At 40.9% G+C, this 27,234-nt stretch overlaps 2 protein-coding genes across 3 annotated transcripts; one reads left to right on the forward strand and one right to left on the reverse strand.

Moving 5' to 3' along the window:
• The first annotated feature begins 340 nt into the window (after positions 1 to 340).
• cmtm6 (CKLF-like MARVEL transmembrane domain containing 6) lies at positions 341 to 20,844 on the forward strand. 2 transcript variants are annotated; one of them, XM_076280210.1, is made up of 5 exons: positions 341 to 485; positions 767 to 885; positions 13,754 to 13,930; positions 14,139 to 14,237; positions 18,055 to 20,844. In XM_076280210.1, exons 2-5 carry the CDS (start codon positions 772 to 774, stop codon positions 18,226 to 18,228), a joined length of 564 nt encoding a protein of 187 aa, XP_076136325.1. In that variant the 5' UTR covers positions 341 to 485; positions 767 to 771; the 3' UTR covers positions 18,229 to 20,844. The 2 variants fall into 2 exon arrangements, with proteins under 2 accessions (XP_076136325.1, XP_076136324.1); XM_076280209.1 differs by having other exon boundaries at positions 344 to 495.
• A 1,953-nt stretch (positions 20,845 to 22,797) lies between these two features.
• Positions 22,798 to 26,863, reverse strand: cmtm7 (CKLF-like MARVEL transmembrane domain containing 7). The gene is made up of 5 exons (XM_076280211.1): positions 26,659 to 26,863; positions 24,455 to 24,631; positions 24,071 to 24,169; positions 23,628 to 23,709; positions 22,798 to 23,455 (listed from the first exon to the last, which is right to left on the reverse strand). The coding sequence occupies exons 1-5, from the start codon at positions 26,764 to 26,766 to the stop codon at positions 23,442 to 23,444; spliced, it is 480 nt and encodes a 159-aa protein (XP_076136326.1). The 5' UTR covers positions 26,767 to 26,863; the 3' UTR covers positions 22,798 to 23,441.
• Between the last annotated feature and the right edge of the window lie 371 nt (positions 26,864 to 27,234).

Raw genomic sequence — 27,234 nt, forward strand, 5'->3', positions numbered from 1 at the left:
TAGACGCGCTTTTAAGGGCCGGGTTTTGATGAAATTCACCACTCTCACAACAACGTTCAAAATCTCATGTAGGTCGGGACTAAGCTGCCTTGACACGAGCGCTTCCCTGTGAATAACACAGTGCGTCCATTGCGCATCGGGGGCTACCTGGGCCCAGGCTACAGATAAAAAATAAAAATAAAAAACTCCTGTTTTTCACGTCAGTTCGCGCCCCACCTGGCATGTCTCCGCGACCCACAGTTTGAGAAACGCTGTATTAGGCAGTGCTACAAAGTAACCGAACCTATGCCAGAGAGGGTTAAAGCGAAGCCAAAAAATGGCCTATCCCAGATCATGACGATTGGCTAAAACCAAAACATTGCGGAAGTGGGTATCGCTTTTCGTTCCATAGTTTTGTTCTGGGCTGATAGTGCTGCGCCACTTTCTAGCTGAACTCAGAAACAGTGTCGAAGTTCGACGAGACCGACCAATCCTCGTTGTGTGCTGTGAGTTAAGGTATGATGTGTATTGCTTTTAAATTCGGCTAACGTTATACTATCTGTTTTGTTACGTGGCATTTGAGTGATGATTCTCAGTAAACGCTTATGCTTTCGGTTTAACTTAACTGAGGTATTGTTCGTGTTAAGCGTTGATGCATAGGCTAGACGATCGGTTTAGAACGTAATCTGGACCTCTATTTAGCCTGCTGTAGCCTTTATTGCCATAAATTTGGTAGGCTACCCTATAAATTATCTGTGAGTGTTTATATTCCTTTTTTTACCAACAGTTGCAATGGCTGACTCACAAACCTATAACACGACCACGGCTCCTTTGGATCAGAATCAGAAATCGAACAAATTTGGACATTTGGGGATTTGGGGATTTGTTTTTAAGTTGGCAGAAGTGGTAAGTACTAAGATTAAAGCTTTAAACAAGAGCCTGTTCTCTTAAAAACAGTATTCCCGCTTCGAAATGACTTGGGCGCCGTAGCCTAAACGCCTCGCACGAGAACACCCACACTCTCGGAAACCCAACGGAAGTGTTTTTGGTGTTTTTTTTAATGTCAGATAGACACCGAGTTTCTTACTTTATTTAATGACTTATTTTATACTATTTCTCACACCGTAGCCTATGCTTCTATGAAGTGGGCGCATGAACAGAAGGCCGTCACATTCTAATCACAACCTTTCGCCATCTTAATAATTCTACCATCAGTGTTCACTTAAGAACGACAGAACAGGACTTAGCCAAAACATCGAATGATAATAAGCATGCAACATCATGGATAATAAGCATGCAACATCATTGGGATGTTCTGGCTTTCTTTTGTGTTCTCGTCATGGTTAGGCTACATCTAATGTTTAAGGTAACATTACTTCAAACTGTGGCTCTGAAGAACATTGAACTGTGTGCAGATGTACATGCTTTCTTGAATTTTCAGTGTAGTGCATTCTTGGCAGTCTGGTGCAGGAAATGGATCAGGGTTGTTTTTGTGGTTCTAACAGAATAGGTCTGACTAGTTTGTAGGCTACTTACCAGGAACAAGGCATATTTGTCATCCATTAATTGTTAGCCAATGACATAAAGAATGTTACAGAAGAAAAGCAGTCAACATAAGAGTGGGTACAAGTCAGGCTGGAACTGCAGTCAAGGGGGCGTTCCTGTTGTGAGGACACACACACAGGTGTGAGCACCCCAAAAACTACCTTTGAGTTCCTGTGATGGAAATTGGACTAATGATTCGCTTTACACTCTAAGGGAGCAAAAAGAAAGCACCAATGAGGCAGTCAGATGGGCCCAGAACAGTGCCTTCCTGTAAGCTCTTAAACAGAATCAGGGGTTGGCAGTGTGCGGCCTGTCTTTGCACCACAAATGTAATTAACAAAAAGATGGTGAATTCAATTACGCGAGTCATTTTTAAAGTACAAAGAAAGAGTGTAGGCTAGCTTCCATTTGGTCCAAGGGACATTTTTATGCTCACTAGACGAGAGGCCATGAAAAGGCAGGATACTGGGCAATGACAGAAAGTATGTGAGGATAATTGAATGAGACTGCCATTCATTCTCTCCCTCTCAAAATCCCAACAACTGCTCGATTGAAATGCATCACCCATAAATGTTTATTAAATTAAATTTGATCATGCTTTTCCCCACTTCCTTTTTCACTAAATGCAGTATGTCTGTAGCCTATACAGAATGGTTCTTCACAGGTGATGAATTTAGCAGCCATGGTTACATTTATGGTTATTTACTTTTTATCAGTGAACCGATATGTGAGCTTTAACTATATGCTTCTGGTAGTCTAGCTTAGAGAGACAGAATGTTTATTACATTTATGGTTATTTACTTTTTATCAGTGAACCGATATGTGAGCCTTAAAGGAACACGCCACCCAATGTCAGTAGTAATATATGTTCTTACCTTAACTTTCACGAGTTGAGTCATACCTCTCCCGTGTCCGTACGTGCACTCAAACGCTCTGGTGCGCGGCTGGACTGTGTTAGCATGTTGCTATGCTAGCGGGCTTTGACGGCAACTAAGCGTAGAAGTAATCAAAAACATCCACGTTTTAGCAACTTAAATACAGTTGCACGAGTAGTTGATAGAAATGCTACGGCCACGCAACGTGAAACGTGGCGATTTTCCAAGCGAATAAACCGGAGAACTACAATGTGTGGCGCAATAGCACTTGGGAGTACTTCGACCTAGCGTAGTAGTATTGTTAACACCTAATTGTAGATCCTATCCACCACAGAGTTTAGAATCCATGCTGGATCGACCCTCAGCCTCTCCCTCCCCTCTGAGCGAGAGCGAGGCACACACACTAGAGATGCGCTGATGGGCTATTATTTCAACCATAACTGCATAGCAAAACTTATCATCCATCAGCCATCCATCAACACCAAAGTTTTTTGACCAATTTTCGAAACGGCACCCGCCCACCATCCGCTGGTTGTTTTAATGTAGGCTATATGGGTGATGCAGCGCTGCTGACGTGAGGCTAGAAAGCCCTTGCCTGTTCTAGGAAGACTGATCCAATGCAGCAAATATATTAAAAGGCTAAAGTCGTACATTGGCTATGTTGTAGCCTATCCCCAGAATATCAGCAGCAAACTCAGTCTCTGTCTCGCAAAACAGTCTCCAAATAAAACGCACATCGGCCTGTTGCCTTTTCTGCCAGCTTGTGAAAATATATCGTCCAAAATGCTTGATTGCATTGCATTCTCCACATTTTTAGCTACATTTTCATGTACCACATCAGCATTTTTGTTCAGTGAATCTTTTGTAAATTGCTTTACAATTACCGTCGGGCCTATAGGCCTATTGCCTGGCTTGCCTCAGCTTCGGTCACGTCCTTTTACAATTTTATCATTGTAATAAAAAACGCAATTTGCCACATAATTTCAACATGCTCCTGGCCTACTAATTAATGCCTATTGAACTTTATTTTTTGCAAAAAGAAAGAAATCCTTGATAAAATAACAAGTCATTCACATTATAGGCTACTTTACACACTGTTTAATGGGTGACTGAAAGCCTGTTCTGAAGACTCCCATTCATTTTGACTGCACGAGCGCGTCTTTTTCAGACAGACAGCGCAATTCATTTTAAAGCAATTTACAAAAGATTCACTGAGCAAAAATGCTGATGTGGTACATGAAAATGTAGCTAAAAATGTGGAGAATGCAATGCAATCAAGCATTTTGGACGATATATTGTCACAAGCTGGCAGTATAGGCAACAGGCCGATGTGCGTTTTATTTGGAGACTGTTTTGCGAGACAGAGACTGAGTTTGCTGCTGATATTCTGGGGATAGGCTACAACATAGCCAATGTACGACTTTAGCCTTTTAATATATTTGCTGCATTGGATCAGTCTTCCTAGAACAGGCAAGGGCTTTCTAGCCTCACGTCAGCAGCGCTGCATCACCCATATAGCCTACATTAAAACAACCAGCGGATGGTGGGCGGGTGCCGTTTCGAAGATTGGTCAAAAAACTTTGGTGTTGATGGATGATAAGTTTTGCTATGCAGTTATGGTTGAAATAATAGCCCATCAGCGCATCTCTAGTGTGTGTGCCTCTCTCTCGCTCAGAGGGGAGGGAGAGGCTGAGGGTCGATCCAGCATGGATTCTAAACTCTGTGGTGGATAGGATCTACAATTAGGTGTTAACAATACTACTACGCTAGGTCGAAGTACTCCCAAGTGCTATTGCGCCACACATTGTAGTTCTCCGGTTTATTCGCTTGGAAAATCGCCACGTTTCATGTTGCGTGGCCGTAGCATTTCTATCAACTACTCGTGCAACTGTATTTAAGTCGGTAAAACGTGGATGTTTTTGATTACTTCTACGCTTAGTTGCCGTCAAAGCCCGCTAGCATAGCAACATGCTAACACAGTCCAGCCGCGCACCAGAGCGTTTGAGTGCACGTACGGACACGGGAGAGGTATGACTCAACTCGTGAAAGTTAAGGTAAGAACATATATTACTACTGACATTGGGTGGCGTGTTCCTTTAACTATATGCTTCTGGTAGTCTAGCTTAGAGAGACAGAATGTTTCATGGCAGACAGAGGTGGAAAGTAACGAAATACATTTACTCACGTTACTGTATTGAGTTAGCCTGGGTGTTCCCGTGCTGCCTTGCGCGCAATTTGATTCACGCTGCTAAGGCAGCCTGGAGACCATGGAGCAAATTTTCGCCTGAGATAGGGGACCAATCACAGAACAAGGGGGAAAGCAAGACGATGATGAGCCATGCACAGACGCATTTGATAGACATCCGTGGCACCCAATAAACGTATCTGGGCATTTTTTTCAAATACGAGAAAATGAACGTTTGGTTCCCAGACCACGTCTCATTGAGAAGTGGTGGCGCTAGCCAGGCTAGTATTGAGTAGTTTTTCTGTGTATTTTTTTATTTTTTAAGTAGTTTATAAAATCGGTATTTTAAATTTTACTTGATTACATTTTGAGTGAAGTATTGTACTTCGCTACATCAAAAATCCCATCCATTACTTGAGTAAAAAAAAAAGTTAAGACTAACGGAAACGGAAAAGGAGAGAAAAAAATCGCGCCCTAAACCACTAGCCTAGTGATAATGATCAGCATGTAGCCAGAGAATGTCGTAAACGGGCTCTGATGTAGCCTACAACAGGACATGAATCAAGCTGGCGCCATGTAGTCTTTCTGAAAGTGATGGAGCTGGATCACGAGATGCATCAGATTAGCCTAACCTATGAAAGTGTATTTTCCGCTATTCCAATCGGTTGTCTCAGTTCGTTTTAGCACTAATGATTGCGGAGATATTTAAGCAAACACCATGGGATTTCGTGTTTTGACGTTTGTGCTCAACTTTCTTTGGAAAGATGTTTATTAGCAGTTGTTTCCCCTCATTTTGGTGTCTCTCTTTTTCCTGGTGAAAATGTTGTGCCCCCTGTATTTCACTTTTCACGGGCCCTCTCCTCCATTGGGGCCCTATACTTTCCACTTTCCCCCCCAGTACGACACCCTTTAATCTGCTGAACCTTCTGCTCGTTTCCAAATATAAAAAAAACTCAATATTGGCCTGCCTGCCTCAGCTGCCTGTGAGGGGCTTTTCAGTTGTGCTGGATTACTGTTCACTGCAAAGCGACCCAAGGATGAGTGCAACTAACTTTGAAAATCAACTACTGCTCAAACTTAAAGGAGAACTGCGGTGATTTTTCACATAGATCTCCATTTCTCAACGTCCTTTTCAGGCAAGTACCTCCACTCGGCGGCCATATTGCAACACTTTTTGGGCACTTATCGTGCATCTATTTCAGCAAAAAAATGTGTGTGCGTAAGGCTTCACGACACCAATCTTGCTCCAACAGCGAGATCACAACAGATGATTGGCACGATGTCTTCACAGCACACCAAATTATCGACTCAATGTATTTTACAACACACCACATGATTGGCTCAATTCACATGTTGACGTTTTGCCTGCGGAAGGGTTGTGATATGTGTAGACATATGATGTGTAGACAACTGCCATATTGCCGTTACAAACTAACCCCATGCATTACTATGGAGGATTTTTTGAGTGCTGTATCTCCTCATTAGAAAGTCTTTGGTAAAACTGGTTGTTCTGGTACCCACCCCCCAAAAAAAATAAAGTAACTGAGTAACTTTTACTTAAAGTACATTTTAAATGAACTACTTTTTACTTTAACTTGAGTACATTTTCAGATCGGTATTTTAACTTGTACTTGAGTAATATTTCATCAAGGTATTGGTAATTTTACTTGAGTATAACATTTTGTCTTGACTACAACACAGATGATACTTGAAAGATTCATCCACCCTTATCACAGGCCTAGTAAACTACATGATGCAGGGTTGAATTTAAGTATTGTACCTTTGAAAGACCGCTATAATGGCTGATATATCGTTCTTACCCCTGGGTTATCTTCCAGTAAGCCAAACTCCTAACATGTGTTCAGGGACTGTCTGGAAACCCCCCCTATCCATCATTGTATTGGTTTTGTATGCACTCTCCTGTTTGGCTGCTTGGTGCTTTCCGGTAACTCTGGAGTGTTACTTTTTTTGTATTATTCACCCCGTCTCAGCCATGGCCTGCTCTACTTGTTAGGTATAGACCTTGACTTGTGTTCCTGTAAACAAAAGTCATGAGTGTCTGGTGTAGTCTGGTATTCTGTTGTGTTTAGCCACCATACTGTAGCCTAAATGTTAGGTTGTTAGAATGGACATTTTCCATAGGGGAACCCACATGTCAAATGGCCCCAAGTTATCATTTCATTCCACTGCAGTATCTTCAGCAAAATGTGGCAAACACTTAAACATTGTATAGAGAACAAGTGCATTGCTACTGTGATGTTTCTTTCTTGTACTAAGGAGAACAGGTCTCATGTTGTGTTGTCATGTTGTATAATGTTTCAATTCTGGTAGGCCTAGTAGGGATAGTTCTAGTCACAAGTGTTTGATGAAAATTTAAATGATCTCATAATATCACCACCACACAATTTCCATCTGCCAGAGTAGTCCATGACTGCAGGGGTTTTCCCATCCCTATGTAAGAAATCTGTGTTTTCCCTAGCATCAGCAAAATAAAAAAAATTAAGGAAGTGTACTGTAATGTAGTGGGGTGTGTGTCTGCTTCTGGTAAAGGAACATGTCAACTTTTTGGGAAATTAGCTTATTCACTGTCACCCCCAGAGTTAGATAAGATGATACATACCTCTCTTGTCTCTATGCATTGCACTCATTTCGAAGCACCCACCGTTAGCATAGCTTATCATGGTTCATTAAGGTGGGCAGTTCCAACTAGCCTATAGCACCCAAAAGAACTCCCAACATTTTCCCATTTACATGTTGTGAGTTGTATAGTTACAACATATAGGCTACAAATAGGCGATTTTCTAAGCATATGCAAACTTGGAACTATGTTGTCATTCAGCAAAAGCACTGCTACTTAGGCAGAGTGATTTACACACAGCACCTGAAAATAGAATGTAGTTCCAAGCATGTACAGTGTATGCTTAGAAAATCGCTGTGTTGCATTTTACATAGAAATTTGTATACATTGTAATACTAGATGTATTCTAGTCACAACATGTAAATAGAACAATGTTTGAGTTCTTTTGTCACTTTTGGTAGTTAGACTAGTTGGAACTGCCCACCTCAATGACCTATGCTAAGCTACGCTAATTGTTGGTGCTTCAGATTGAGTTACTGCACGCACAGAGACAGAGAAAGGTATGTACAGTATCATCTTATCTAACTCTCGGGGTGAATAAGCTATAGCCTGACGAGCCAGACCCACATTAAAATGTAGGGTCTGGGCAATCACCGTTGGCAGTGCTCAGTCCGAGGGGCGAGATAATCGGTTGTCTTTCAAATTCCCTCTGCACGCAATAGGACGGCGTTATGAGTCCCATGCATTTTCCCACCAGCGGAGCTAGTTGGCTAATTCAAACTTTTGCCAACTTAACTTAAACTCGTGTCAACAGCAACATCCATCTCCTTTGTTTTCAAGTAGCAGGGAATTCAAGCCAAACCGTTGCAACTCCGCCATCAATCATTGTTAAGCCCGCCTAACGTCTCTATACACGATTTGATTGGCCTGATAGAAGTTTAATTTTTCCAGCACACAAGCCAACGGAGAGGTGCTAGACTAGCCCTGGTAGGCCGCTAGGGTGCGTCTAGATTTCTAGGCTAAATAAGCTACGTAATTTCCCAAAATGTTTGTGTGTTCCTTAGGCTACATTATTGTCAGATAAAAATGTGGAAGTACGGTTCTAGTGATTTTGGGGGGACAGCCCACCAAAACACAGTATTGGTAATTTTGTAATAAATAAATGCTGCTTCCCATGTGTCCCAACACAAAGCTTTTGTGAAAGTAATCAAGGCTATTTTTGCCACCAAAAGGCAGGGGACTTTTCCCATGCGTGTCACACAGAAACTGAAACGTTCAACTGCTTGGACTGAGAGACCATCTCATGCATTCTGTCCACACACGCTGCAGGCAATAAAACACTCATAGATTAATCCACAGACACACACACACACACACACACACTTTCTTCCTCTTACATTAACATGTTGGACCAGGCAAATACACTCCACCACAAGTCAAGCTAAATATGCATCTCTCTGATGTGTAGAAAGAGCGGCCTTTTTTTATTAAGGCAACACAGAGACACTTTGTTGAGGCCCCTTCTTTTTTATTGCGCTCAATCACAGGATTTACGTCAGAGACTGTGTCTTTTTCTGTCAGCAGTAAATGTCTAAATATAGCCAGTGCAAGTAAGGGCGTCTGTAAGATGTGGGTAAGTTGTCATTAAAAGTTTTTTATTTATTTATTTATTTATTTATTTGTTTTTTGTAAAGGCATCATGGCATGTGATATGGTATATTTGCTTAACAGGGCCTAAAAGAATCACCATTTCAAAATGCGTCTGCCCTGTGCCCTGCACAACAAATGGCATCATTACATATATTTCAGTAGTCTTAAGGCAAAATGCTGTTGTACTTATCTCTAAATCGATGTGACTTTTTATTCATGGATCATTTCATCGGTGCGATGCAACAAGTCCAACCATGTGGCAGCTGTTCCTGTGTGCACTGATTCGTACTACACATGTGTGGAAGGGCTGCCTCCTCCTGCTTAGCTTTATGCTGATTGCTTCAAAGGGAAAGTTTGTTTGTTTGTTTGGTCAGGGGATTTTGGGATCAGAGGCCTGTTGCACAAAACTAGGATAAGGTATTAAGCCGGGATATCTTGGTTATCCCGGCTCAATTTATCCGTGATCCGGTTGCACAAAAGCGGGATAGAGGGCAGCAGGATATGTTATGGTATAAGTCACCATGGAGATTTATTCTGTGGAGCTAGCCTGCTCCAGACCAAGCTAAATTCCAGGATCTATTTAATCTCATCCCTTATCTCAGTCAGCAGTCACCACAAACGGAAACCAATAATTATTCCACTGCCCACTACACATTGTTATCACATATAGACCCACTGTCATTATTTAAATGTTTGTGATCATTAATTTCAATCATTTTGGATAAATGATGATTTTTAGATGATTTTGCAATCATTATTTACAGTTTCCCATAGACTATGCTATATATAAAATGACGGAGTATTAGGGCCACAGAGAAAAAACAAATCTAAATTCCTCTGCCACTGCAGGACATAAAATCACGCATATTAACTAACTTAACTCATATTGGTCCCTCACTAGCCGACCACTGTCGTCATCAGGGAAGATTGCTTTGCTTTATCACTGTGGTGGTGTTGCCTTTCTTTTTAATTATGTCTTTTACATACTCGCCATTCCCGACCTGTCGTGCGACAATGTGACGTCACGAGAGCGCCGTAACCATACTCGCGTGTGGTGGTCGCGACACTAGTTGCAATATTCTCCTAAACAGAGGTGTTGTGAAAAGGCTAAATCGCTACCTACTTTACACCGTAGAAGGAGCAATGAAGCCGCTCTACTATGTCTACTTGTCATGGTGAATCAGTGAAACTGTGATTGGTGGTGGGGTCTATTTGAGGGAGCCGTGAGCGCGCACTTATCTAGGATCGGTTTCACCTGGCTTGATGAATCTGTGTCTGCTCATCGTGGCTTGGTCTTTGTGCAACCAATTAAGCCTGGACGCTCTTGTTTTTGATTCATTGAGCTCAGCTCAGTCACTTATCCTGGATGTCTTGATCCTACTTTTGTGCAACGGGCCTCTGGTATTAAACTTCTAAATACCAGTACCATTTCTGTAACATTTCTTTGGACAGGTAAAAGTAAGCTCAACATTAACCAAAATGTTGGGAAGAAAAGAGAATAGAGAAGATGATGAACAGCTCCTGGCCATACACATCATCTAAGATGTGGTGTGTTATGCTGTACATATGGCTGCCTATGAAACTGGGTCACTAGTTTTTATTGATGATATTGCTTCATATGGAAGCAGCGGGGTTGATGACTTGTGTGTAGGGCTATATAAATACTGTGAAACTGACAATCACCTAACATATGTCAAATGCAACCCTTTCCTTCTTATACTTTGTGTGGGCGTCGGTATGTTTGTGTGTGTGGGGGGGGGGGGGGGTTGAGGGTTTGTGTGCATTGTGTGTATTTGTGTGTAGGGCTATAAAAATACTGCAAAACTGACAATCACCTTAAACAAACTCCTTTTTTTGTACTTGTGCATGTGTGTGTTTGTATGTAGACATGCACTTCTGTATGTATAATATGTTTCCCTAATGTGGAAGAGTGCGTTTGAGACTTGTTTTTGCAAAACTCTTTTTGAAATAAATGAATGATTGAAAAAGAGCAGAATATAGTTCAATGATGCCAGTCTGCAGTTTATAACAGTGTAGTTTAACAATAATAAAGACTTTGGTAGGATTATTTTAATCCTTGATTATTAAGGTCTGGGTGGGTTTCAACGCCGGACTGCAGTTTATAACAGTGTAGTTTAACAATAATAAAGACTTTGGGAGGATTATTAAGGTCTGGGTGGGCTTTAACGCCACTGGCTTTGATTTACAGTACATTGACCGTAAGGGATTTTTAAGGGAAGTGTTAAAAATCCCTGAATTTGCCGAAATTCCTCAATAGCTCATACTATAAGTTAGTTTAACCAGAGACCTTCTAATGAGGAGAGACAGCAACCGGCTGCCTGAACTTGCCTAGACGTTGGTTTCTCCTCCTAAAATTAAGGCTTAAGGTGTAGGCTACACATTTTGATGGCTTCTTTCCAGCTCCAGTGTTGTCATACTGTGTGAGACTGCTTTGAGTCCACGGACTGGAGTGTGCTACTGAATGGAGAGGACTTAGAGGAGGTCACACATTGCACTACTGACTATCTGAACTTCTGTATGGACATTGTTGTTCCCACAAGGACTGTACGCTGCTATCCAAATAACAAGCCTTGGATAACCAGTAATGTCAAGACCCTTCTCAATAGGAAAAAGATGGCGTCTAAAGAGGGGGACATGGCAGAGCCGAGGCGAGTACAGGGGGAACTCAAGAATAAGCTGAAAGAGGCTAAGGAGGACTACAGAAGGAAGATGGAACAGAGGTTGCAAGAAAACAACATGAAGGAGGTGTGGGGCTGTATGAAATCCATCACTGGCCTTAAGAAGAGCAGCAGCTCTGTGGAGGGAGACCTAGACAGGACGAACCAGCTGAACCACTTTTACAACAGGTTCGATTGCCCTGCACCAGCTCCAAGTACTGCTCTTGTTTGCGTGCCCGCCCTACCCCCACCTCCCAGTCTCCCCAGCTCTGTATCCCGGGGACATCCAACGACCTAAGCCCCCATCACCCCACGCTCTGCCCCTGCCTGATGCCTCCTTGCCTGTGCCTTTTGAGCTGTCCAAGACTCTGGCAACCTTGACAGGGACATCAAGGAGGTGGTCATCCCCCAGCCCCCACCCCACCTCATTACCAGTGCTACACTCACCCCCACAATCACTGGATATTGCACCCCTCCCCCACATGGCGACCACGAACAATGAGGTGACAACGACTTCAGTCAACAGCCATAAGACACACAGACCCCAGATGCACTCACACCCACATTCTCACCTAGACAAGGGGAAAAGTGCTGTGAGAATCATGTTCTTTGATTTGAAATCTAAGATTGGCTTTTAACACCATCCAACCCCTCAGACTGGGAGACAAGCTGTTGCAGATGGGTGTGGACGCTCACCTGGTAACCTGGATTACAGACTACCTGACCGAGCGACCACAGTTCGTCAGACAGAGCAGGCTGTACTTCCTGAGGAGGCTGTGGTCCTTCAATGTGTGCAGCAAGCTCCTCTGGATGTTCTGTCTGTTGTTGCCAGCGTCCTCTTCTATGCAGTGGTATGCTGGGGAGGAGGCACAAAGAAGAAGGATGCTGGGCGACTTGACAGGCTGGTAAGGAAGGCTGGCTCTGTAGTGGGAGCTGAACTGGAGTGCATCACTTCAATATCTGACAAAAGGACCCTGAACAAACTGATCAACATCTTGGACAATGAATGCCATCCACTCTACAGCACTATTAAAATGCAAAAGAGCTTGATCAGCTGGAGACTTCGCTCACTGCCATGCACAACTGAAAGGCTGAGGAAGTCATTTGTCCCCAGGGCCATTGAACTGTTTAATGCTTCACTAAAGGGAAGAGGAGAGATAGACTAAGCAGAGAAGTCTGTCTGCCTCTCCACCCTCTTCATGTTTGAGTACTGACTGCCCACTACTGCTTTACTACTGTTTTACTAATGTCCACAACCTAATGTTTTTACTACTGTTTTCCTGCTACACTGTTTTTCATGCTATATAAGCACACATGATCAATGGCTTCTGCTACAATACTGAATGGCTGTATTACCTCAACCTGTCATTGCACTGACATAGTTTTTTATAGTTTTTATATTACTTTGTCTACATTATACTTTACTCTCCTATTTGTCCATATTATTTATGCTGGTCTCTAGACCTTATTATTGCACTGTTGGACTAATGTTGGACTACTTTATGCACCTTCACCATGACACTCACTCTCTGGAGCACCTTACCATGCACACATAACTAAAGGACTACTGTTGGACTACTTTTGCACCCTCACCATGACACTCACTCTCTTGAGCACCTCACCATGCACACAAGGCAAGGCAAGGCAATTTATTTATATAGCACATTTCATACCCCAGGTAGACACAATGTGCTTTACATAGCTCAGGCATTACCTCAAATAAAAGTAAGCAGGTATAAAACATATCACAAATTAAAAACAGGAAAAAGCCATAGAGAAGAGGGTGGTCTTCAATTGGGTTTTAAAAGTGGCAATGGTTGGAGCAGTCTTAATATGCACAGAACTACAGGCCCTGTCAATACAAGCGTCTCATGCTTGATCACCCTCAAGCACACTGGATTTTTTTACATTTCATTTATATAGTACATTTAGTATTTAGTTTTGTTTTAGTATTTCGTTTTTCTTATCTCCTTCTGTCTCTATTGTACAGTGGAGTTTGGTTATATGTTTATAGTTATACTTATATTTACCATTTCTGCTGTAAGTGCATGTTGTGTGTGATGTCTGTATGCTACTGAGACTCCCTGAATTTCCCCTTGGGGATCAATAAAGTATCTATCTATCTAAAGACAATGACTGTTGAGCTAGCCTTACTGTACTTAAGATTTACTCATTATTTAACCACAGAGTGTGACGTTGATACTCTGTGTGTGTGTGTACACATAAAGGTCCCCAGTTTAACTGTTTCCCTCTGTTTCCACAGTTCCTGTCATTTTTCGCCTTTGTCCTGGAGGAGGTGGTGCCCACATGTAACGCTTGTAGCTTGCTCTACTTCTTTGAGTTTGTCAGCTGCACGGCCTTCCTCTTCACCTTGCTCCTCCTCATCCTCCTGGCCTCCTCACTGCACAAGAAAGTGGGCATCAGTTGCTGGGACCGCCTGGTCAGTACCTGTATCTGGATATACCTGTATTCTTACAATGTAACAAATGTAACAAGGCAAAAAAAATCCCTGGTTTGCTAATCTCAGGATCACTTTTGAATGTTAGATGGAATATTGAATCAGATACATTCTTAATACTGTGTGTTTTATTTTAACTGTGTTGTCCGTTCACTTAAACTTGTTTCTTAACACTGACACTCTGTTACAGGACTTCATATATACGATTCTGATCACCGTCCTCTTTCTACTTGCTTCTGTTCTCTTCCTCTCGGACAACAGTGGGTCTGACATAGAGAAGGCGGCTGGGGTAAGAGTCTTCAACCAAGTTGTTTCTGTTGCCGGTATTTTACACTTAGGGACTGTTCATTATTTATTGAAGGGGCCACCGGAGGAGAATAGGGGAGGGTCATGTCTTTTTATTCTTTGTTGAGGGGAGGGTCACCCAACTTTTTTTCTGTCTGGGAGGGGGGGGTCACCCATCTTTTATATTCATGAAAACAGCAAAAAATCAAAGTGGCTTGTTTGATTGTTGATTTCTGTCGCCATATAACGTTCTCTTTCGTTCCATAGCTGTCAACAATGAACATTGAAAATAAGGGAGATTTCCCGGGTTTCTCACGCAAAATACGGAAAATGTCAACATTCGTCCCCATTAACGTTGGAAGGGTTGAAGCAACAAAGTAGCCTACTTTATTCATGCCTAACAGCCATATTCATTTGGTCAACTTTATCCAGCCCCCAAAAAGCTAAATTTACCTTTGGTTTACTTGTAGTTAACCGTGTAGCCTAACTTTAAACAGTGTGCATGCTTTACATAGTAAAGCATACTTGTGCTTCATTCATCCACACATCCAGCTCCTAACATTTTGACAAGCATTTCTACCAATTGACCTTGTTCCTGCTCATCTCTAGCTGTGCTGTCTCCATCCTTTCTGTTTTTGTTGTTTGCAAAAAATATATAGTATTTATTGGTAACCAGCAACAAGTACAAAGTTGAATGTCCGCACACTTGCTCCCGTTTTGCTTTATCTTTTATTTTTTATTTCACCAAGTGAACGTTTTCGAGCTACACGCTCTTCATCAGACTAACCAGCAACAAGTGCAATTTGTTAATCGCTTTCATTCTCTCTCCTGCGCAAACAAAAATGTGTTGCGTTCCAAGTAGCAGTGTGTAATTCTGCTTCATAAAGTTGAACAAATACATTTGGTTATTTCATATAAATAGTAAGGGTGTCACGATTTCGATTTTATTTCGAAATCGATCGAAATTACATCTCAATCTCGAACTTCGAACTTAAAAGTAGAATCGACGATGCAGCCACACCCCCAATGTCACGTCCAGCATGTATATGACGAGACACACAAACACACATGCACGTGCTGAACTGCAGCGTCAACACTCCTCTAATTTTAAGCTGCAGCCAGTTAAAATATAGGCCTACACATCAACCTACCGAAATCAAAGCCCCTTTTGCTACTTTGAAATCACCGGTGTGGAAGTATTCGTTCATTCACGTCAATTAAAACTAACTTAGCCTACTCAACTTAGCAAGTGAAAAGATGGTCTAATTACAGTCCAAAGTTACTTTAAGGCTTAAAATGCACATTTATAAGTACATATTCCATGAACACTAACCTTGGGTCTCTTCGGAGTGTGCTGAAACAATCAAATTAACATTCTGTGTTGTTTCATTTTACTCTGTTCACGTCTCTGTTTTAGCCTAATGTTAGTTCTGTTTACATTACAACCTCGCGGTTGGAACGGTTTCAAAGCGGTTTCAAAATAAAAGCCCCCCGAAAAAGAAAAGGAAAAGGCCAAAAAGAGTAAATAACATATAAGGAATGCATTAATAGTAATATTTTAAAAAGATCGAAAATCTAATCGAATCGTGACTTTAAAATCGAAAATTACATCGAATCGAGGATTTGGAGAATCGTGACACCCCTAATAAATAGCCAGTTTATGGTCTACAGTGTAGAGTTGATAAGTTATGGTAGGCCAACTTGGAGTGAATACAAACAGGGTAAATTATTTGTCTACTCGTAGCTGAGTAGCCTGATGGTAGGCAGGTGTGCACATTGACATACGGCCGAACACTGCAAGCGCCATTGAATCGTGCTCTCACGACAACCACGCCGTTAACTTAAATAGGTTAACATCATTCTAAGTTCGCATTCAAGCAAGCAAAACGATGATTTGAATACATCTGTTTCACTGGAAGGGCAAGGGGGTAACAACAGGACAACACAGAGACAGGCCAGATGGCAGGACTAATGTTATGAGTGTAGGCTATTACAGTAATCTGGGATTACGGGAAAATATTAAAACGGCAAGACTGCGGGGGGAAAGCTAAAATATGTGATAAACCCGGAAAAAGTTGGCATGTTAGGTATATTTCGGTCCCTGTGATTATTTGTGAAATTGTGCAAACAGCCTTTTCAAGTCATTTGAGAAGGAAGGAGTGGTAGCATGCAAGCTCCCAAATTGACGCTCGTCTGAGAAGTGGAGTTTTGGATAATGTTCAGCTTCGGCAGCTTTACAATGACTGAGGAAGCCTAGAGACGAGTCCATAGCAACCAGTTCATGTGTTGAATTTGTTATTACCCAATGTGCTTTGTTGAATGGTCTCAATGTTTTATTTCATGTGAATACTTACTAGAGGAGTAACTTATTTCAAGTAGGCTAATGCAGTTGCAGGAAGTGTGCATTTAGTTTCCATGCTTGTGTTTCTACAACAATGTCAGTTAGTAAATCTACTGAAATGGCCACCATCTTGGTGAAGTGTGATGTGTAAGATCAGAAAGCAGAGGTTGGTATTAGAACGGTAGCCTAAGTCAGCTTGTTTTCATAGCGCAGAAGAGCGTGGGCGGAAGACATCGACAATTGGCCGGGGAGGGTCATGTCTTTCTTGAAAATTCTGCTAGAGGGTCATTGAAAAAAATCTTGCAGGCAGGGGAAGGTCATGCAACTTTTGATTGAAGTACTCAAAATCCCTCTGGTGGCCCCTTTTATAAATAACGAACAGTCCCTTAGTATTAGTTAGTAGTAATAAATAGGGATGACAAATGACTAGATTTAGCACTTTAGTGTCTGTTACGGCCAGTAGGCCAGAGGTACTGGTTGGACCCCGAAGTAGGACACAAGCAAAAATGGTAACGGGTTAAACTGTAATTTAATGTTCAGTGAAAAAACAAGAACCGCTTCAAGCAACAGCAGGCAATGGCAGAGCACAATTGAAAGTCAATGAGTGAGCACAACACACAAGGTCCAGGGCAAACAATCCAAAAACAGTAATCCAAAATCATGGTCAGAGATCAGTCCAAAGTTCAGTAACAAAGTTCAGTCCAAAAAGGTCAAACGTATTTCCACAGGGAAAGAGTAGCAGAGCAGCAGTAACATCCAGATGACATAGCAAGATAACTCCGCACTGAAGGATTTCAAGAGCCCAGCCTAAATACTGTGCCTGATTAAGTAAGCAGCAGAGCAGGGAGACAGGAGATGCAGTAGGTCAGCAGCAAAACATGGCATGGAGTTGACCACCTGGGAATGGAGCACCTAAAAGTGCCGCCAGCCAGGTAGGTACAGGAAAACCTGGCTCAGGATCTGGAAGGTCCTGGACGATTCGTGACAGTGTCTGTATGTGTCTTCACTCAATCAAAACAACACAACTGCAATTTGATTGATATTACCTGAAATGCACAATTAAATAGCCTGACTTTTGAATGTTTTGAAAAACGTAGATAAAGCGTTTTGGAACCAAACTTTTTCACAAATGTCTCCGTTTCTGGAGGTCACCGAGTAACCCAGAAGAAAAAAAAAAAACCTGCTAGTTCAAGATGCAAGTCCCAACAGCGCTATACTCTGGGGGCATGAATATAGGGGCTCACGGACATTTCGGATTTCTTCTTTGAGGATTTTGCTTGTGCTATGAATATGAGCATAATGATTTTACCAAGCTAATACATCAGCTTTGGTTCATGCGCAGCAATTCTGCTGGTTACTTATTCCATTGCTCATGGCCACCTGCCCGCCAATGGAGTTACGGCATTTAGCATTTAGTTAGCATTTATCAGTGCTTTCAATATACCATATGAATATTTCAATTGTGTCCTTTTTTTTATAGGGGTTTGGCCTATGTTCCTCTGTGGTCTTCTCCATGAATGCGATATACCTCTTTGTGGCGAAACGAAATACAATCATTGGCAAGACAAATGACAAGCCCACCAACCAACAACAACAACAACAACAACCTGAAAATCCAGAAGCCGTGAAACTCACCAATGGTCCAGAGGTGTGATGGACACCTTACTGTCACATTCTGTCATCCTAAGAAAGACATCTGCTTCAGTAAGGATGAACATTGAATACTTAAGTTTAAATTCAGTTTATATTTTAAATCTCAAATTGTTTTAAAAAAGCAAGAACATAAGAGTTTGCCAAAGATTGGATGTTTTTGTGGCTCAGAATTCATTTATGAATTAAGACATAAGATATGTCAGGCATTACAAATGCACTTCTGATTTTTTTAGATATAACAATTCATGTTCCCCAGTATTTTGTAGTTTCTTTGCATCTCACTGCATTTCAGCAGTGAACTTTTGGTCAGGGGCAGAAAGACGAAAACAAATGCTATCAAAATATCTGAGACTGATAAATAAGATGCACAAATTACACAATATTATACACTGCAGAAACTGCATATATAATAAAATCTAACCAAGTATATCAAGATCAAAAAATCTAGTTGGTATTGCTTTCAGTATAAAGAGACTTACCTAGCGCTTTCTTGTAAAATCACTAAATTTAATAAGAGTTTGACTTATTTTAAGATGTCTCATCATGAAAACAAGCACATTTGGCTGCCAATGCCTTAAGCAAATTTGTCTTAAAAACAAGCAAATTTGGCTGCCTAGTTAAATTTCAGTAGCCACGTCTCTATACTAGGTAAAAACGATACCAAATAGATTTGTTGATCTTAATGTAACATTAATATTGGCTAGATTTTATTTTTTGCAGTGTAAAAGGGGAATACCTTTTAGTCATGGGCTTAAAAAATGATCATATCTACATTTTTCACTTCACATTTGATGAAATCATTTTAGCATGGAGCACTTTACATTTTTACCTAAGATTATGAGATTCCATGCATCCCACACTGCAAGTTGTTACTTGTATTACATTCAATCATTGTTAAAGGAACCGTATGTAAGAAATGTATTTCAATTAATCATAAAATGGCCCTGATGTCACTAGATACTAAGAAATCATGTTCATTTCAAATACTTATCACTGACAACAGTAGTCTGACCAGGATATTGTCATTTAAAAAGTGAAGTTGCAGCCCTCAACTGATGTTGTGCTTTGTCATGTCATGTTGTGTTTTGGCCTGATGCGCCACCCTCTACCTGTCTACTAATCACGAAGTCAGTAGTGTTTCGGCATCCAGGTTGGCAACCTCGAGTCGGGGGGGAGGAGATACACCACTCTACAGTAATTTGAAAGTGATTGCAGTACCAGTTTTGGCCAGAGTCTTACATATAGTTCCTTTAACTTAATTCCACAAGGGGGCAGTGTAGTAACATCATCTGCAGAGCCATATAGAAAGCTTGGCCAACTCTGACATGTTGGATACCAATGTCAGATTCAGATTTGACAGCTGTTCAGTTACCTGTGTTCAAATAAACTAAATTACCTTAGAAATATATTGCAAATATTTTAGATGTTGAAGCAGGGTTGTTTTCATGAAAGGAACACGGAAAATGGTGTACAGCAATTGTCGTTGGCAAGTTCCTTAGTGTACCATTTTTTAATACTGTTTTTCTTTTCTTTTTCGTTATTAATTGAAGTGCTTTTGTCTTTTTTGTGTCATATATGTACATGGAGGTGTCTTTGAGTGCCTTATTAAGAGTATAATTCTTGTGTTTCAAAAATGCATAATATAAGATTTTGTATGTTTCCTGGCCCCAGTTGTTTCAAAATAGATTATGAGTTGCCCTTAGCAATGTCTTTTTTTGTGTCATGGAGACAGTGAATTGTTTTGCTGAACTGCACTAACAGAAGTTTAGATCCATTGTGTGTTAGGCCTATGGCAGGAACGGTTTTGTGATGCCCGAAAGGAAAATGGACTGCAAGCATATAGGGATATTCAGTATCCTTATACCATAAATGTCCTTTCATTAGCATATGTGTATGGCAATCTGTTCAGCGTTGTTTTAAATGAATTCCATCCAATTGACATCCATCCCATTGCCAACTGACATGGTGTCAAGGCGTTTTCTAAAGCCCGTGGGCTTAGCCTCCTAGAGCAATGGCACAGGCATGGTTGTAATGGAATACTCCCTTTTAAACCAACACAGTTTAGTTCTTTGGCCTTAAAATAATGGCTAATAAAACACATCATACATGGCCAAATTGATGCAGAATTGTGTTTTGTCAAGACCAATGCATGCCTGGAATACCTGGAAGCACTTTGTTCCAACTAGAAACATTACACTTTTCATCTGTTCTTGACAAATTGGGTACCAGTTTGTCACTAAATGGATACCCAGTACACGGAAAACTGATCTAAAACAGTATTCCTACATTGTGTTACTTTAACAGGCAGAAACCTGTGGGAGGGCAGGGGCATAGAAACTCTGTCAATCAGTTGTGTAAAATTTGAATTGTGCTTATTGAATTGTGCCTCGTTACAGTGCCTCTAGGCTGGCATTTTCTAACTGTTTGTACCAAAGATTCTAAAGCGGCGTTTTAAAATCTTTGGTTTGTACTGAGAACATTAAAGATGCTAAAGGATCCTTCAGAGAGATCTTTCTATGCTTGTAATAGCACATTCCCTATTGTATCAGGTATACTCAGTAAATTCCTTTTTCTTTTTTAAAAAAATAAATAAATTCATTTTGATATGAAGTGCAAACTTTGCGTCATCTTTGTCATTACAGCAAGATTAACCCAACCACATTCAAAAACAATTTTTAGAGTAATTATGTCTCATTTATGTATCATTTATGGAGAATTTCATGGCAAGTTTGTCTCCATGAGGAATCTAAATGGCACACGTACATTTATTGCTAGAAAATATTCTTTATACTTCTTCTAATTTTTGTTTTTCTCAGATTAAATTAGCTTCCCTTCAAGGTTGAATTGTTATTCATTGCTTTCATTGTGAGGCCCAGACAAATTACCAAAAGATAATGTTTTACACTTCTTTTTGACTCGACTTTACCACTCAATTTAGCCAATAACTGTAGAGGGTGCTGTATGTGATCTATAATGCATCACACCAAGTGTCACATTTTGCACCAAGAGTTATTATTATTTTTTTTTGACAAATAAACATACAATATCCCCATCCATGAGCATTGCACTACATACAATAACAAGAGGGAAGAGCTGTTTTCAATGAATGTGAACAGATGCCACTTTGTGTCTTAGAAGTTTTTTAAGGGTTTCATAAAGACCAAACCCTTTCCTTGTTGTGGTGAAACTGTTGTATCACAGATGCTACTTCCTGTTTATATGTTAAAACATGTTACCTGAGATGCCTTTAGTAAAGCAAGTTTCTTGATTTGCTTTGGGGTGGGTGGGCTTCCCAACTCAGTGACTGTGCTATTGTAGTCAGAAAATGAAAGCTTGATGGTCTTTTGGGCCCCCACCATTGACTTGGCATACCATACCATACCCTAACCAGGGTTGACGCTGCTATACCTAACCCTAAACCTTTGCCTAACCCTAGTGCCTTCCAGGCAGTGCTGCCTTGAAATCGGTGGTGGGGGCCAAAAGACCATATAAAAATTAAATACAAACAAGCCTCCTTAGCGAGGCTGGCAACAAATGTTACTCAGGACTGCCACGGGCGTGGCCTGAAGGGATGGAGGGGGGAGAGCAGGAGCTACACTTTCCATGTGCTTCCCGTGGTGGAAAACTCCCCTTCAGTCCAAACACAAACAGCACGGACTTCTCATTTCTTCCACTGCTCCCACCCTCCTCCTCCCCGAGTGTGGACCAGCTGTTAGTACGTTTCTCTGTCGTCACTGCTTCTCTTAAACTTTTTCCATCCTCTTTAGACTACTTTGAGAAATTATACATTAACGCTGGGCAAAGCCTGTAAAGTGGTAACATTTTGAAGTTTGGATCTAAGATTTCAAGGTAATGAAAATGAGAACTGAGTGGCAGAGGTGGTTTTTATAGTACTGTAAGCACAGCCAGTCACATATCCATCCAAAGATTACTCTTTCTAGACTCTTCTCTCTTTCTCTTTGCCTCTCTGCTCTCAGAATAGCGTACGGGACTCCAACCACAGAGCCCTTGCTTTCAACTGACAGACATACATGTGCCCCGCGGCATGGACAAATGGAGTGCTGTATAGGAGCACAGCCGAGCTCTGTCATCAGCTGCAGCTTTCAGTCCTCAGCTCCATATAAAGTCATGTGGGGAGCGCAGAGCCAGGGGCATCTCAGGAACACACCAATTCTCTGTTCATGGCTGAGCAGGGGGAGGCTCCTGTTAGAACTACGATGGCATGATAGTGTTGTAACTTATCGTCAGTGTAAAGGTCCACATAGCACAGTGAGGAAACACCCAACCACACACACACAGACACACACACACTCCAGATTACTGGGTTCAGTTACAGCAGAACCCTCCTTTTGGCCTAAATATAGCTACTAGTTTTACTGGATGCAAAACACATGATGTAATTGGGATTTCCTTCCTTTCCCAAAGCCATTATTGGGGATCACAAATGCAGCTGTGCAGAGAATTCTTCCGTTTGGAGTGATGGCTTGCTTTTAAGAGCACAAGACAATGTTCACACACTTGAGACCAACACCAATGAGAGAAATATTTGGGACACAAAAAGACGGTACAGTTATATGAAACTGGTGACTTCATTTAAATGGCAAACAGCTGCATGTCCGAGTCTGGACCAACACAAAGCATACACAATCATAATAGTCGGTTAAATTTGTATAAAAAATATGGCTGCGCTTGACCCCCTGTTAGAGCCAATTAACCGCTGAAAGCATTTTTAAAGCAACTGCTCATATTCAGTCAAGAACCTGGTCCCACTCTATGAATATTGTGCCCTTGTAACTAGCACCTGTGTTGTTTAAGGTCAAAGGTCATTCAGTATATGCAGTACATAGTACTTAACCATATAGAAAACAATACAAATATTAAATGTATTGTATTTTGCTCTAGAGACAATATGTTTTTGTCTACTATTAGTTTACAAATAGATGGCACATTACCATAAGGTGGGAGCAGATTTTTTTTTTTTTATTCCATATACGTAGCAAGGCACTATAGTAACTCTTCAAAAGAAAAATAAATATTGTAAACTGCGGCATGGCTCGAAACACGGATAAATATAGCCATGACAAAGGCAGATAAAATGACCAAAGGTTTTGGCAAAGCTTGCCCTGCAAACACTTTCAGGCTCTTAAAACAGTAGAAGTGCTTTCATTTTACAACCAACAACTGGACCCATCAGTTTTTGTAGGTATGTCTTTTTTACACTGCTGCACCTAAAGTAGAAGGGTGAGCAAAAAAAGATAAGAAAAGGGGTTGATTAGTTCAACACTACACATTCAGTTTTACGCACTGTATTACGCACTTTTTTTTTTATCTGGCAGGTTAGTCTTAACATTGCTAGGAACAAAACGTCATGGTGTTGTATGACTGAAGTACACAACTCACTGGTTGGTTGGGATCCCCAAGTGACTTTGTAGGATGTCCACATACTATAGGCCAGCAGAAAAGAAGCAATGAAGCCAAAGACCTGTGAGAAAACACCCCACGCTTTACGCATCTTACATATACAAATGAAGTCAACAACTGATGACTGTGGCAAATATTTATTCTCTTGAAAACGCAAATATATTTGCTGTTCTCTAGAGCAGTCTTTCCCTTAAACTAATTTAGTCTGAGCTATCAACACCCCATACAACAGATAACATTCCTTTTTGATTTGGAATCATCCACACATATTTACACGATAAGCAGCTAGCTGACAGTGATCCAGTATTTGGATTCAGTCTAGATTTAGGCCTTTGTAAACTAAGATAAACTAACCCCAGCTAACCACTATTCCAGGCATCCAGTCAAAGATGTAAATAAAAACCTCCCAGAGGAACACTCACTGAGCCAGCTATTAGGGCGGCGATGCCGCCATTCTTCACTGCCACGACTATGGAGCCAATGAGGATAAGGATGGTCCCAAGCACATAATGTAGGAACTCCTGGCACAGAACAAGATGAGCAGACATTTTAGATTAGACATCATGTCGATATACATAGGGAAAGATACATGCATACCAGTCCAAAGATAACTGATTGTAGTTCGTAAAAGCTACAAGATTTTAAGTGAGCCATACTGTACATAAGGTAACGAATACAAAGCTGTATAGCTATTTAACACTGACAAATAAAAGGGAAGGACAAAACTTGGGGGGGTCATAGTGTACAGTATGTGTGTGTGTTTGTTTAATGTGTGTGTGTGTGTGGTAGGACATCTGTCAAATCACCGTCAGGGTCCAGTTGATACAGGGGATTTTGCTCTGCAGTCTCAGCAGGTGCATGATGAAGAAGATGAGGAAGGCGATAAGGAAAAAAAGAGTGACCACCTCAAAGTAACGCAGAGCTGTGTAGTCAGTCCAGTACTTTGACAAGCGAACACACAGGAAGGCAATTAGGAGAGTGACCTGCAGACACACACACACAAACCAAAACAAGAGAAAATCAGTATGTTTTGCAAATAGAATTTACCTGCAATATGTGGAACATATACTTGCTTTCCAAATGTGACTTATTAAAAACTGATGTCATTGTCACCTCTCTAATTCAGGTATATGGCTGTATCAGGAAATCACTATTTGGTTAGGCTTGTCAGCTAGTGGCATTAAAGTAATTCAATAATACTTCAATAAAAGAAGAAATAATCATATCTATAAATCGATATCTACATCTATAAATCTGCCAATTGTTTATTAGAAAATGTATTTCACTTTAGATTTTCATGAAGGCTATATTGAAACATGTCTTGAAAGATAGATTGAAGAATTTAAGGATTCTAATGTGCAAAATGGAATTGTTTTCCATAGAGCTTTTGTCAAAGGCAAAGGCTAACTGATCTCAACCAAGGCAAAGGTTAACTGATCTCATTAAGTTCTTTTGTGATCAGTGTATTTCCCCCACCCAGAGCCTTCTGAATTTGTGGAGAATTCTTCAGTAGTGTAATGAACACCACTATGGCACAACAGTAAATGAACACTGATATGCCACATTTAATATAATGAAATGAGCTCAGGCATGGGACATCCGGCTTCAGAAAATACAAGTCCTGGGCTGGCACATGTGTGGCACAGTCCAATCTAATGATAATAATAATCTGCTGCCAAAGAGGCTAGTTAAAAACCTTAATTTATTTACTGGGCCACAGCAGTTCAATACTGGGGCATGTGCCTCAGTAAAATGGGTCTAGTGAGTAGTGACGCCCCGTGCATGGTAAGACTTTTACTTCCTGAAGCTGGGTTTCCCCATCCCTGGCCTGAGCTGCTTAACGAAACTATGCTATTCAAAGACAGTGGGTATAATCTTTATTTTTCATAACCCAAGGTGTTCTCTGTCATTTCTACACAACTTTAAAGAAGGCTGGTTGGTATCTGCCAATGCTTGCTTGTTTGATTTGATACTAATAACAGTATTAAGGTGGAGACTTCCTTAAACAACTCTTACTGTATTAAAAAATACTCTCATGGTATATAATTGACTGCAGTGCTTTTCATGTGAGCACTTTTTAGTGCCATATGAAAACTACAATTAAGTACAACTTTTTGGTGTAGTCTTTTTAAGTCTAAGTGACCAGTGTAGCAATGCTTTGCTTGTAGTTTTAGACCTAGATAGACAGTGGACACACCTATAGACACACACACACACACACACACACCTTCAAAAGAAATTCTAAGACATTTCCGCCCCCTTGCAATAAATGATGGTTGCCCATTTTTAATTTGTACCATTTTATTTTAACATGATTAAACAAAACAAAAAAAAAGGAAAGAAAAACACACCTCTGGAGTTGTTTCCAGTTCAAGTTCCATGTGGTATTATATTTTGTGCATTTTATACAGTTGTACAATCAAACAACTTTTAAGAACATCCTGAAGGAGGAAGGCTCATATCAAAATTCTGGTAAGTAGCCAACTCCCAAGATGGTGTCAAGAATCTTTACCCAGCAACTTCAGCCACCCTTCAGCAAGACTTCCTCTGCTTCAACAGCAACACTTTATTTCCTAGGCAACCTTCAAAACATCACCACGTCATTGTAATGACTATGACTAAGCAATAGATGAGTTCCAGATATGAAACATGTGGGTAGACCATATTTTCCTTTCTTATCAGTTGCAGATCCCAAAAATGTTAGGCTAATTCAAATAAATGTACATTGCATTAAATATGTTAAGGACAAATCAAATATGAGCCTAGTGAAGTTATTCTCACAAGGGGGCGGCATTTTCCCTTGAAATGGTTTTTATCCTACGCAGGACTAGGAAATGCACCGTATGGATAGAGAAGGCTGGATTTCCAGGGTAAGAGAAGGCCGCTGAAAACTCGCTGTTAAATGGTTCGAAGAATATGCTAGTTTTGTGGTAAGAATGGGCTAAAATTGAACGACGAACAGTGAACAGGTTTTAACGGGTAACGAATTAAAAATGTGCACGTTCCTTACCACTTGAGCGATTTTCAGCTGTCCTTGTATAGTACGCGTGTAACCCACATTTGCGAAACCTCCACCGGACGATGTGGTAGTAGTGGTGGTGGTAACTACGTGAGACATCTTGGATTAGGCTACTAAATTGAACGACTAACGGGAGTTGTAAACGATGTAGGTTCAAGCTGAAATCTGGTGCTGCGTGCGCTCCAGTTCACTACTAACGGTGCGCTCTCGAACTTCCCATTGGGTGTGACCACGCCGTGGGGAGGAGGGGCACACATAGTTTCTTTTAACAGTTAAATGTTGACTTTTACAAATGGAGTGGACTAATGCGGGGGGATGGGAGAGAATGGACCCGAACAACACTGGACAATCCTCGAATTCATTCATGTGGCTGAAATCTCGGTAGCAGGCTATAGCCTACTGTAGCCCACCTATGATCAGAACATGCACATGGTCTCAGAGACTAGAGTCGTTTGTCTTACAAAGACTCTAGTGATAACATAAATTAATAGCCTACCTAAAACATAAACCACACAAATACAAGATCATGTCATTCATCTCAATTCATTTTCAAATCAGGTTATGTAT

This window comes from Alosa pseudoharengus, unplaced genomic scaffold (genome assembly GCF_046254945.1).
Source record: "Alosa pseudoharengus isolate Yale_2024_CS ecotype anadromous, Long Island Sound unplaced genomic scaffold, YU_APseudo_1.1 YU_APseudo_1.1_scf_12, whole genome shotgun sequence".
Classification (NCBI taxonomy): domain Eukaryota; kingdom Metazoa; phylum Chordata; class Actinopteri; order Clupeiformes; family Clupeidae; genus Alosa; species Alosa pseudoharengus.

Coding starts and splice junctions, on each gene's coding strand:
- cmtm6 (XM_076280210.1), top strand. CDS start 772: ATGGCTGACTCACAAACCTATAACACGACCACGGCTCCTTTGGATCAG. Junction 886..13,753: donor TTTTTAAGTTGGCAGAAGTG/GTAAGTACTAAG, acceptor CTGTTTCCACAG/TTCCTGTCATTTTTCGCCTT. Junction 13,931..14,138: donor TCAGTTGCTGGGACCGCCTG/GTCAGTACCTGT, acceptor ACTCTGTTACAG/GACTTCATATATACGATTCT.
- cmtm7 (XM_076280211.1), bottom strand. CDS start 26,766: ATGTCTCACGTAGTTACCACCACCACTACTACCACATCGTCCGGTGGA. Junction 24,632..26,658: donor AGCTGAAAATCGCTCAAGTG/GTAAGGAACGTG, acceptor GTGTGTCTGCAG/GTCACTCTCCTAATTGCCTT. Junction 23,710..24,070: donor CCGCCCTAATAGCTGGCTCA/GTGAGTGTTCCT, acceptor GTTTTCTCACAG/GTCTTTGGCTTCATTGCTTC.